The sequence below is a fragment of the Lepidochelys kempii genome, chromosome 8 (assembly GCF_965140265.1).
Source record: "Lepidochelys kempii isolate rLepKem1 chromosome 8, rLepKem1.hap2, whole genome shotgun sequence".
Taxonomy (NCBI): Eukaryota; Metazoa; Chordata; order Testudines; family Cheloniidae; genus Lepidochelys; species Lepidochelys kempii.
The window spans coordinates 104,297,868-104,311,002 of NC_133263.1; the positions used below are offsets into that span (position 1 = coordinate 104,297,868).

At 42.4% G+C, this 13,135-nt stretch overlaps 1 protein-coding gene across 7 annotated transcripts in view; it reads right to left on the minus strand.

The window, feature by feature from the left end:
- MAST2 (microtubule associated serine/threonine kinase 2) overlaps positions 1 to 13,135 on the minus strand; it is a 388,109-nt gene that overhangs the window by 345,996 nt on the left and 28,978 nt on the right. For all 7 annotated transcript variants that reach the window (XM_073357844.1, XM_073357842.1, XM_073357843.1 and 4 more), the window contains one exon: positions 12,791 to 12,938. In XM_073357844.1, the coding sequence (XP_073213945.1) occupies positions 12,791 to 12,938 (148 nt within the window). The remainder of the gene's footprint in view (positions 1 to 12,790; positions 12,939 to 13,135) is intronic.

The window sequence follows — 13,135 nt, forward strand, 5'->3', positions numbered from 1 at the left end:
GAGGGCACAGAGCCTGGGCTCTTAGCTTCTCCACTTCTTCCCAAGCTCTGGGAGCCAGAGAGACAGAGAGCTGAGGGACTCGGCCTCTCCAGCCCCAGAAATGTGGGAGAGGCCGGAAGGCTGAATACACAGGGTCTCTGCACCTCTGGCTCCCAGAGCTTGGGGAGAGGGGAGTCTGAGAACCAAGGAGTCAGCCTTGGCAGCCCTTCTAGAAAGCTTTTATCAATTTGCAGGAACGAAGTGAAATTGGCAAGAGCCTTCCATACCCTCTGTTGGAGAGGCACAAATCCAGGGTACTCAACCTCTGCTTCACCCACAAAGCCTTGGGGGGGCAGAGAGCCTGAGTGCTCATCTTTCCACCTCTATGCCTGTCTCCCTTAGCTAATCTGGAGGAAGGGAAGCTGTGCACCTGAGCTCTCTGCCTCCCAGAGCTGTGGTGGAGACTGACTGTGTTTACACTGCAATGTAAACCTAAGGTTAGTGGGATTCAAGTCAGCTGACCCATGCTGGAAAACTCAGGGCTTGAGGGTCCTCACTGATTTTAACCCTATGTGAAGAATTTTCTAACCCAGGCTCAAACCTGGGGCTCTGGCATCCACCCTGCAGCACGCAAACTTGAGAAAACCAACCATATTGCAATCTCTCTAGTGCCCTCCTGAAAAAATCTCAGCTCTAGCCCTCTGACTTTGGTGCACAGTGGGATAGCTGTACTACCCACCCTGCATGTTATAAAAAGTTTGAACAGCCTCCCAACATAGCCTGCCTAGCAACATGGAGGAGATCCCTCTTCAAGAAGTTCTCGTTTGCACTTTCACCCGTGTCAGAAAATGGGTAGAGCTTCTGCAAGGTGCTGGTGGATATTTTGATGGCATTTGCTGACCCACCAAAAGGTCTCACAGAGCTTCGGATGGAGCAGGAGCTGGCAGAGGAGAAAGCACCCTGGCATGGCAGGCTCACAGTGGCTGATGTTGTTCATTACACTTGGAATAGCCACTGATGCCCCTATATAGGCCAGCACTTCTGGAGCAGGGCCACAAGCACAGAGTGGTGGATCACATGATCTTGCAGACCTAGGATGGCCAGCAATGGGTCCAAAACTTTCATATGAAGAAAGGATTTCTGGAATTTTGTGAGCACCTTGCCCAACCCTCCAGCATAAAGACACTCATGAGGGTACCCCTGCAGGTTCAGAAGCAGGTTACTATAGCCATCTGGAAGCCACTATCCCAGGCTGCTACAGGTCCATTGCCAACCAGTTTGGTGCTGGAAAGTTGACTGAGTAAAGTGGTGGCAGAGGTTTCAGGGGCAATCAGACATTTGGTTTACCCCAAGGTGGCAGGCATAAAAGAATTCCAGAGGTAATTGCTGGCTTTGAGACAACAAGGTTTCCAAACTGCACCAGGGCCACTGATTGCAGTCATGTGCCCATAGTTGCCCTCAAGGAACACGAGTACATAAACTGCAAAGGGTACTACTCCATAATTATGGAGACACTCGTGGAGTAGAGGTCAATTTATTAATGTCAACATGGCCTGCACTGTGAAAGTTCACAATGCCAGGGCTTTTTGCCTATCAGGAATCTACATTTGTGGACAGCCTGGGACACTATTCCCACCAAATGACACTGTCCCCACCATTATTCTGGGGAACCCTGCATATCCTTTTGTGTCTTGGCTTATGAAACCAGACCCAGATTTTAGAGGCCCTGGCAAAAGATAGTTTAATTACACTGAGCAGGTGTAGAATGGTTGTTGAATGTGCCCTGGGCAGATTGAAATCCCATAGGAGATGGCTACAGACACTTCTGAATGCCAATGGGTCATGAACGCTGTCCACATTACTGTGGCTTGCTGTGCTCGTCACAATCTTTGTGAAGCCAGAGGTGAGCCATTTCCCCTTCAATGGGCCCATGACAGTGAGGGGGCACTGAATCGATGCACCTCCTGAGCGAGTGTAACTACTACGGCTGGAGCTGGCTGCAGCCGGGCAACAGAAGTCAGGAGCTTTGTGCTCCCATATTATAGACCTGTATGGCCTAGTGAAAGAGGGAAAATAGTACTTCTGTGAATGTGCTTGGAGGTGAGGAGATGCACTAATTGATTTGGGGAGGGTTCAGTACTGGGGAAGAGATAGGGGCTTGACTGCCATGCAATGTAGTTATGAATTGCATGACACCCTATGAAATTGGGGGTGCGAGGGTGATGATTTACAGTATGGATCCATATAAGGAGGTGACTAAAGTGTGGATTGCTGTGCTTAACTGTATAGAGGAATAGTGTTTGCTTCCTAATTGTTCCTGATCATGGGTTTAGCTTTATTATTTCAAATACTGATTGAATGATGAGATGCAGTGATAGTAATAAACTTTCTTGATGACATAAAAAGCTTTATCTGTAAATATGTCAAAACAATATAACAGGCACCTGTTGCCAGGCCAGCCATCTACCATTACCACAGCCCAACACCAGTTCGAAAAGACTATTTCCAAAAACAAAAAAAGTTCAGAAAAAAGTGCCAACATGACAGAAACCCCCTACTGCTGCATGTCTCCAGGCCCGCTGTTCCCCTTTCCCTTCTTTCCCCATTTTCCGCACACTTGGCACCAGGGGAGGGAATCAGAGGTATCCAGAAGAGAGGGGTCAAGACAGAGGGCTGCATGAGGTTTAACTGCCCTGTCCAGCTGCTCATGGGGCCCAATTCCATGGGCCACCCAGACATGGCATTTCAGTACATCTCAGGGGAATTAGGCTACAGTGTGGGGAGGCAGCAGGAGCAGTACGCTTGCAGCTATGATGGAGATGAGCTGTGTAAACAGTTCTCCCTTAGCTACTGTTCCTGTTCCAGGAACTACATAGCAAGTGCCTGCTCCCATGCTGAAACCCTGTTCTCAAGCTGTAGGGCAAGCCTCAGCCCTTCCTCTTGCATGACTTTTCTCTAGTCATAAACGCCTTTGTTTCTGGTACTGGACCTCCTTGTTGACTGACTCCAGAACTTCAACCATAAGTTCATCACAGAAATGCTTTTTATTGGAACAGTCCAAGAAGGTACTTTGGGTCAGCCTCATACCGCACTGAGGTAGAGCTATGGTGATACAGCAGCCGGTAGAGGTCGAGGGACCTACAACAGGACAAGACACAGAGGGCTATTGTCTTAAACAGTTCAGTGGAGGAGCACAAGATAAACTCTTATGGAATTTCAAGGACCTAAAATGTTACATTTCACAAATGAACTTCAATATACTGTGAAAGAGATGCTTCAGTCAATCAAAGCTCCCTGGAGAAAGCCTGGTTAATCACAGTTAAAGCAGTGCAAAAACAATGGCAAATTAAAAATTGTAAGAACATAAGAATGGCCCTACTGGGTCAGGCCAAAGGTCCATCTAGTCCAGTATCCTGTCTTCCAACAGTGGCTAGTGCCAGGTGCCCCAGAGGGAATGAACAGAACAGGTAATCATCAAGTGATCCATTTCCTGTCGCTCATTCACAACTTCTGGCAAACAGAGGCTACCAACACCAATTTTACAAAAATTGCACAACTAAGTTGGGGAGGGGGCAGTCAGGGAGGACCTTGCTACAGAAGCTTTTTCTATTATTTCAGTCCTTTACCATTTTGGAGAACATAAGTGTTCTTGTGGTATCCTATTGGCTAAGAAAGATGTTATCCAAGCTACTGGTGGAAAACCTGCAGTGCATGCAGCTCAAGTATTCAAACGTACAGTGACTAAACAGCATATTTGTGAGTAGAGGGCTACTGATGGTCAGCTACCGATGTGGCCCTGGAAAATATGCCCTTCCTCGCAACATGACTACCCATCTGCAGTTCTTGCTTCAGGAAAAGTTTGCAGCTATCAGCACACAGGATTGGGTCAGAATTCATGAAGGAATCAACAGGATTGCTGTGTTAGCTTCCACATGGCTTATCCTGTTACAGTTGAATGCAAATACACAAAACTCCACAGCCTTCCTCCTCCCCACCCCACTCGTACTTGGGACAAATGATTTTATCCCCTATTCTATGGACTCTAACTGAAATGGACTAAATTTGGAAACCGAAAACATTTTCCCGAACACACACACACGTACGTTCACGGTTTCAAGCTCCACAGACCTTTGAGTGATTACAGAGCAGCAAATTTAAAGATACAGCAGTGTAATATTTTTAAGAAACAGGAATTACCCTAGCAAAAAAAAAGTGCCTTTCCAGTAAAAATACTCTTTAAAAGGTGTACTTTACTGTTGGCATTTCCCAGTCACCATTTCGAACTCCACGTAGTGGGGAGAAAGAGGAGGGTGGACACCAAGTCGCTGGGATACAATCCAGCTTTAGCGGATACATGCTGCTAGCCAGGGGTTCTCATAAATTTTGCATTAGTTCATAGAGTGGAAATTCCTCCCATTATTCCATTAACATGGAGCTAGAAACTTACCGGGCTCAAGGGTGACTTCTGTCCCCTTGGTGTCTGCTGCATACTCCGCAGCAGGATGTTCCTCGGGTGCATCAAACAGAATTTGCTGCTGATCCTGTTCCAAAGCCTGCTCTGCGGTCGGTTTCAGCAACAGAGGGACTTCAGGCTACTAGCTCGGCACCTGCTGCTGTCTTCCATAAGTCTGCATGCTGGATTCTGGGTTCATCAGGGCACCATCCCGGCTGAACAGGTCATCGTGCTCCACAGGTGGCTCTATCCTGGGTGCAGTGCCCAGCATCTGGTAAAACTCCACATAAAACAGGCACGGTGTTGGTGAGTTGCACGAGGTCAGTTCTGGTTCTTGGTCCTCCGACACTCACTCTTGAGCCACTTAATTTGCTTCCCCAGACAGGTCACCAGTGTGGTAAATTTGCAAAGCTGCCAGCTTCTTCACTATTTGCTGATATGCATAGTATTTCTGGTAATCCTACTCAAGTCCACAGTTTTGCTGACCTCACATCAGAGATTAATCTGGCTGTGCTCCCGTGACCATGATGCAGCACGCTTAACAAAAAACTTTTTCTGGTTGGTCAGTACTGCAAACACAGAAGGCTCTCTGATGCTGTGTTTGCAGCTCAGTAGTCAGAAGACAAAGAAAGAGTTAACACTGACTCACTCAGCGTCTGCTGTATGACCAAAGGGGGTGGCTTTCATTTTCACTTGAGTCAAATGGAGATTCTTGGGATAGAAAGGAAAAAGGAAGTTGGCCCATAGGATCATGGGATACCTTTGGTGAACTCTCAGGACCCAGGTCAAGTGGAACTGCATCTACACTGCAAAGCAATAGGGATTGAACCCTGGGTCCCAGCTTCACTCAGGCTCGAACCTTCTACCCACAGAAAATCCTAGGACTCCAGCTCCAAGCCCAAATCCAAGAGATGTGTGTGTAGCTGGAAGGGCAATTTGGGCTCAAGCCTGAATCTGAACTTGGGCTTACACTGTAATGCAGACATACCTTGAGAAGCAGAGAGTCAAGGCACTGGGCTGCAGCAGCCCTCCATGAAAGCTTTCGTCAATTTCACAGGTAAAAAGTGCAACTGACGAGGCCTTCCCGGAGGGCAGCTGTCATTTCAATTTTCACAATGAAAAAACCAATTTTTTTGTGCAAAACTAAAATTTTTCCATGGAAAATTCCCATTTTACAAAAAAGACATGTTTTATCAGAAAATCATTTGGATGGACATTTTTCATCCAGCTCCAAACAGGAATTTTGGTAAGCACAGTGTAATTACCCAAGCTGGAATTTGGACAGGACAGACCAACAACTCTGCTTTAACATCAGCAACTGGTCGGTACCTTGGCTTTGAATGTCCACATAAGACTGCATCTCTAGCAGCTCAGTGCCCCCCCAAATACTAGGCTTGAACATGGTTTCAGTACCAACTCAAAGGGAAGAGTCTAAATCAACAGCACAACCTCTTACAGTTTAGACTCGAATTTTCTACCTCCATCAAATGATTAGAAGCTTCAGACATCTCTACTTGAATACAAATGTGTTGGAATTTGGGGTTCTGTCAGTGCTGTAGCAACCCATCTTATGAAACCTGTGGCAGCAGATGGCCTCAGATCCAAAGGGGGCCTAAGATCCAGTCTGTAGTTTCTAGGCTATTTCAGTTGATGCAGGGCAGACTAAATGTATGCCAAGTATCCCATAATTGCACTTCATATGTCCATTTGCATAATCACAGTGCTATTGCAGATGCAAAGTAAACAGAGTAGGAGGATACACCACGGTTGAACTCCTTAGACATATGCAGTCCCTACAGAGACAGTACATTCCCTAGTCATGTCTGGTTGGGAAACCCCACCGAAGCCCCCTAACTCTGTTTCCTAGAGATGGTATTCTCTGCTTAGGGTGAACTTTTGCATTTCTGCTTTGCAGTTGCAGATACTTGTTGTGCTGCTGTTTAACTTTAACACAGTGCATATGAATGCTTAGTGATTACAAAGACTAAAACACAATAAGGATTTTTTATTATTTATGGGATGGATTGCAGTGGTCCAGAGCCCAGTCAAGATCACTAGATCAGAGAGGACGAGAGAGAAACAGGATCATATTAAGAGACAAAGGTGCACTTGAGAGGTTTGACTCCTGGCACCTCTTCAAATGTACAATTAGTCCAGGAAACAAATCAAGGAAAAAAGAAAAAATAAACTTAGAGGGGCATGAAGAAAATAAGAAGCAAGGAACATTGTCTCATCGTTCACCGCTATATCTCAACAAGTGGAGTAGTCACAACTCAGAAGACATTGCACTAATTTCAGTATCCCCTTTTAATGTCAGTGGTCCTTCAACATGGCCCAAATTCATCCATGACAAAGCAAGAATAACCATACTGAAACATGGATCACTGCAAGTTAAAAGTAAAAGTTTTCTAAGTCACATTGGAGCAGGTTTATAGAAGAAAATAATATAAGAAAATTGAAAAATGTTCAACTACCAGAATATATGAGCCAGTGTTAAGAGGATGTAGCGTTCTACTTTTGTTGCAAATTATTTGGTGTTGGTCAGCATAGTCTCTCGTTGGTGGTGGTTTTCAGGAAGGCAATAACCACAAACCTCTCGAAACTCATGAGAAAAACCATGTTCAATCGGATATACAGAAAAGAGGAGAGAGTTGGAACCATAACCGAAAATTGAATCTGCAATTGACCAGAATTCACAATCATTCCTCAAAACTAAAAGACAACACTTGCAACGTGTACTTAAAATAATTGTGGCCATTGTTCTTAACTTACCAGAACCTAGCATTTTGTGGATCCATGGAAAAACTTAATGAGAGTGGAAATGGAAACTTTTTAGGCCAAGTTCAATTACTGGCTAAATTTGTGCCTGTGATGAAGGAACACAAGATGGTTCTTTACTAAAGAAGAAAGACACCAATACATAGCCCTGAAATACAAAATATCATTTTGAAGTTATTTCAAAAGATAACATACAATTAGCAACATCAACAAGATGAAGTATTACTCCATTATTTGGGATTGCACATCTGCTATCAGTCACAAGGAACAAGTGTCGGATATTAACATACCTCAAAATGACAAAGAGACAGAAGTCAAGATTGAAGAGCAATTCCCATCATTTCTGAATGTAGAGGAAACTACCAAAAAGGCTCTGTCAGATGAGATACTTTAAGAGAGTTACCCAGACATATGACATGACATTGGATAACTGCAAGGGACAGGGATACGATAATGGAGCTAACATGAGGACTGCATCAAGGGTGCAAGCTCATTTAACTTAAAAGAACAAAAAGGCATTTTTTGTGCCTGGCAGAGAGCAAAAGTGGAAATATCAAAGTTTTGCAGTTTCAGACAGAGTGTGCGAAGAGTACTACCGAATTTGAAAGAAATGACCAAAGATAATGGGGTATATATGCAAAAGCCAGATCACTGGCAGATGAACTCCCCTCATTTCAGTTCAGTCTCACTTGTGGCTTGTAAAAGTTTACGGCTTAAAATTAAAATTGCAAAAATAGAGCTCAATGCTTGGACTTGATGAAGTCAGCAAATCAATTTAAGTTACTCGGACAAACACAGAATTATCATGAAAATGGATTTGAAGAGGTGTTAATTGCTAAAAATGTCAGTACCTGCAGAACGAGCTGAAACATAAGTCTACAGTAAATTGCAAAGCTACAAAGCAGAGGATCAAGTCACTGGCAATGCAGAACAGAGATTTAAATTTGACTTCTTCAATATTGCTATGGACACTGCTCTCATGAAGCTGGGACAACATTTTTAAATTTTTGTGAGAACACGTGAACATGTTTGGATTCCGGCGTAATATGAGAAACATATTTCAACAAACTTTTCTCCATCCAGCATGTTAGAAAAATTGCTTAGTAACCTGAAATCAACCCTGACAAGTTCTGATGGCTGTACTGTGAATACAGACAGGTATAACCTGGTACATAACTCCAGAGTCTTTCTGGTGTTTTGCCAATGCACTTGAGACACTTCAATTCAATTCCAGAAGCAGTTTGTCCACGCTGTACCCAAACACGTGTATTGCTCTGCAGGTGTTTCTCACAGCTCCAATATCTGCGGCACCGGCAGAAAGAAGTTTCTTAAAACTTAAGTCAATAAAAACTTATTTGAAGTCTACCATGCTGAAGAACCTTTAGTAGGACTGATTACATTGTCCATAGAAAGTAACATTTGCAAGACACTGGACTTCAAGGACATGACATAGAAGAATTCATCAATAGAGCACTCCATTACTCAGCATAAACAAGGTAAGAAAAATACACACATTTTTCCAGCAGTTATCCACTGACAAAAGTAAAATGCAACAGGCTTTTTTTCTTTTTTTTTTAAATTTGTTTAGCTTCGAAGGTAGACTCAGTCAACTACTAGTTGGGAATTTCTATAGGTCATTAAAGTATTTTCATACTTCTATTAAATTGGTAATAGAATATTATTAATGGAAAGGGGGTCCCCTCGGTTCTCTTCCAGGTAGCCTCCAAATTCCTTGTGATGGCACTGTTGGGGTAGGATATTGGATTTTTTTTGGCAAAAATACACGCTCCCTTGGCCTACTGCTATTATTAAAAAACAGCCAACACCTGACAGTGACTTATGTATAGCCTACTCAAATCAAAAGTGTGTTCTTGTGATCCTATTTATCTTAGGCACTTATATGGCCATACAAGCATAGTATCCAAACACCTCAGAATCATTAATGTATTCATCTTTCCCCAGTGAGGAAAAATAATTATTACCCCATATTACACATGGAAACTGAAGAATAAGAACTAGGTGATTTGCCCAGGCACCCTGGGGCAGACAAGGGAATTGGATCCACATCACCCAAGTTCCAGGTTACCGCTCTAGTCACTGGACCATCCATCTTCTCTGGCTCTACAGCAGAAAGTAAACTACATCAACTGATGATAGATTAAAGGGAATAGCAAAAAGTAAAATTTCAGCTCTTAAGAAAAATAATTTCAGCCAAAAGGAAAAAAAAATTAATACACAATGTATACATACAAACTATTAAACGCAGTGGTAACAGTGTTTAAGGAAACAATTTCTATAATACACCAAAGAACACAACTGTAAGGATGTAAAAAATACTCTAAAAACCTTACCAGCAAAAAGACCTGATTAGCTAAATATTTCATACAAAAATATTTCTTTTACTACAATTAAACCATTCACATGAATTTTTCTGTAAATCCAATCTCTTACTGATTAATATATTTGCTGAGCTCAGAAAATACACTGACAGCTATACATATATTTATAAGATCTTCGCCAAAGATGTTACAATTTAATTCAAATATAAAAGAGAGTTCAAATTTGTAATACCCAGAAAACAGTGAAAACTTATAGCTGTGAAAATGTGTAAGAGATCATTATTGAAAGGCTTCAATGACAGAATACATTTGAAGAATTAAAACGGAAAAAGGCAAGTAATTTGGCACACCAGAAAAGAGTTAATTCCAAGAACAAGAGGCAGCATGATAGAATATGCAAAGGAGAGAAACAGTGGCTACCTAGGGGGCTTTAGAAGTGAAAATTGTTTGAGGCATGGGTAAGTAGGAACTGATCACACTCCTCTCTGAATCCCTCCAACTTGCTTCCTTTCATCTTCTGCATCAGAAGTTGAAGCTTCAAACTCTTCCCCTACAAAGTCCTATAAAACTCACATGCCTATAATTAACTGGGTCATCCCATTTACCCTTTAACAATTGGCATGTCATAGAATCAGAAGTGGAAGGGACCTCGAGAGGTCATCTAGTCCAGTACTCTGCACTTGTGGCAGGACTAATTATCTAGACCATTCCTGACAGATGTTTGTCTAACCTGTGCTTAAAAGTCTCCAATGATGGAGATTCCACAGCCTCCCCAGGCAATTTATTCCAGTGCTTAACCACCCTGACATTTAGGAAGTTTTTCCTAATGTCCAACCTAAACCTCCCTTGCTGCAATTTAAGCCCACTGCTTCTTGTCCTAGCCTCAGAGGTTAAGAAAAACAATTTGCTTCCTCCTCCTTGTAACAGCCTTTTACATGCTTGAAAACTGTTATGTCCCCTCTCAGTCTTCTTTTTCCCAGACTAAACAAACCCAATTTTTTCAATCTTCCCTCAGAGGTCATGTTTCCTAGACCTTTAATCATTTTTCAGAGTAGCAGCCATGTTAGTCTGTATTCGCAAAAAGGAGTATTTGTGGCACCTTAGAGACTACAAATTTGAGCATAAGCTTTCATGAGCTCACTTCATAGGATGCATGTAGTTAACGAAAGCTTATGCTCAAATAAATTTGTAGTCTCTAAGGTGCTACAAGTACTCCTTTTCTTTTAATCATTTTTGTTACTCTCCTCTGAACTCTCTCCAATTTGTCCACATCCTTCCTGAAATGTGGCACCCAGAACGGGACACAATACTCCAATTGAGGCCTAATCAGAGCAGAGTAGAGCAGAAGAATTACTTCATGTCTTGCTTACAATACTCCTGCTCATACATCCCAGAATGATGTTCGCCTTCTCTCCCCCCCCCCCCACCCCGCGTTTCACTGTTTACTCATATTTAGCTTGTGGTCCACTATGACCCACAGATCCCTTTCTGCAGTACTCCTTCCTAGGCAGTCATTTCCCATTATGTATGTGTGCAACTGATTGTTCCTTCCTAAATACTTCGTTAATCACCTGTCTTTCAGTCTTTTGGAACTGGCCATCAGGAAGTTTAGACTTGAAATTTGATGAAAGTTTCTAACCATCAGAGGAGTGAAGTTCTGGAACAGCCTTCCAAGGGGAGCAGTGGGGGCAAAAGACATATCTGGCTTCAAGACTAAGCTTGATAAGTTTATGGAGGGGATGGTATGATGGGATAGCCTAATTTTGGCAATTAATTGACCTTTGACTATTAGTGGTAAATATGCCCAATGGCCTGTGATGGGATGTTAGATGGGGTGGGATCTGAGTTACTACAGAGAATTCTTTCCTGGGTGTCTGGCTGGTGAATCTTGCCCACATACTCAGGGTTTAGCTGATCACCATATCTGGTGTCAGGAAGGAATTTTCCTCCAGGGCAGACTGGCAGACACCCTGGGGGTCTTTTGCCTTCCTCTGCAGCATGGAGCACGGGTCACTTGCTGGAGGATTCTCTGCACCCTGAAGTCTTTAAACCACGATTTGAGGACTTCAATAGCTCAGACATAGGTTAAGGGGTTGTTACAGGAGTGGGTAGGTGAAATTTCGTGGCCTGCGCTGTGCAGGAGGTCAGACTAGACTACCATGATGGTCCGTTCTGACCTTAAAGTCTATGACTCACTGAAAATCAAAATTCATGGTCCAGTCATCTTCTTAGCTAAGCTGTTTTACAACTCTTGGATAGAAGTTATCTGCACCTACTAATTTAAAAATGTCTAACTAACAGCTGCTGTTTTAACATCCTCCAGCGATAACTAGTGGAATCGAAGGAATGTTATCACCATAGGATGAGACTATATTAACTGCTTTTTCCCCAAAGATAGAATAGATTTCCTTTATGAATACTTCTACTTTTTCTGCATTATTATTGATAATTCTACAATTTCCACATAGTAATGAACCAACACCATTGTCAGGATTCTTTTGTTCCTAATATATTTTAAAAGCTCTTTCTTATTGTCCTTAAATTTACAGGCTACAGATTTCTCTGCGTCCCTGTTGGCTTCCCTGATCAATTTTCTACAATTCCTAACTTCTCATTTGCATTAATTACTATCACCTTCATCTTTTTTCCTTTTTTTTTTTTTTAAATCTAATTTTCCATAGCTGCCTTCACTTCCATTCTAAACCAGGTTAGGTTTTTAACCAGTACAACCTTGTTCCTCAACTGTGGGAATGTAGCTTTTTCGGCATCTAGTAAGGGGTTCTAATTATCATTCACTAGATCTCTGCTCTTTTCCTCCTCCTCACTCCACCCTAGACTCCCTCCTAATATTTCCTTTTGTATCCTCCTTGCACATAACTCTGAATCTTCTTCCATGTCATTCCTAGCATTTGAAACGATCATATTCTTATGCATTAAATGATTTTCCTCTCTAAATAAGAGAAAATAATTTTAGATTTTAAGAGTCATTTGTCTCATTGATACAAAATAAACCACTCTATTTGTTTTGGTTGTTTGTTTTTTTAAACTCCTCTGAGCAGGGAGTGTATCCTCATTTGTGTTTTGCACAGCAGCAAGCAGAATGTCAATACTTAATGACTCCTTGGTTTCACTGAAAGAAAAGGTATGTTGAACAACCCTATGACAGTTTTGTACTCTTACAAAATACTGTACATTTGATAGTCGATCAATTATCAGATGAGTACTGTACAAAGCAGCTTACCGGACAAAGAGTTGGCCAGGCTACCCCTCCGCAGTTTGCAATCATCTTGACTTAGCTGACGATGGAGTTTAGTTTTCCCAGTAGATGAAATGATGTCAGGGTTACTGAGCTTTCTGCAGCGTAATGGAGTGGATTCTGTTACCATGTCCTGGGGGAGGGAAACACAAACAAAAGTCTGTAAGAACTAAATAGGTTTCAGAAAACAGACAATTTGTCTAGAAACTAATCACAGAAATGTAGGGATGGAAGTGATCATCTACCTATCCCCCACAACTGAGGCAAGACCAAGTAAACCTAGGACCATCCTTGACAAGTGTTGTCTAAGACGTTCTGAAAAACCTCCAA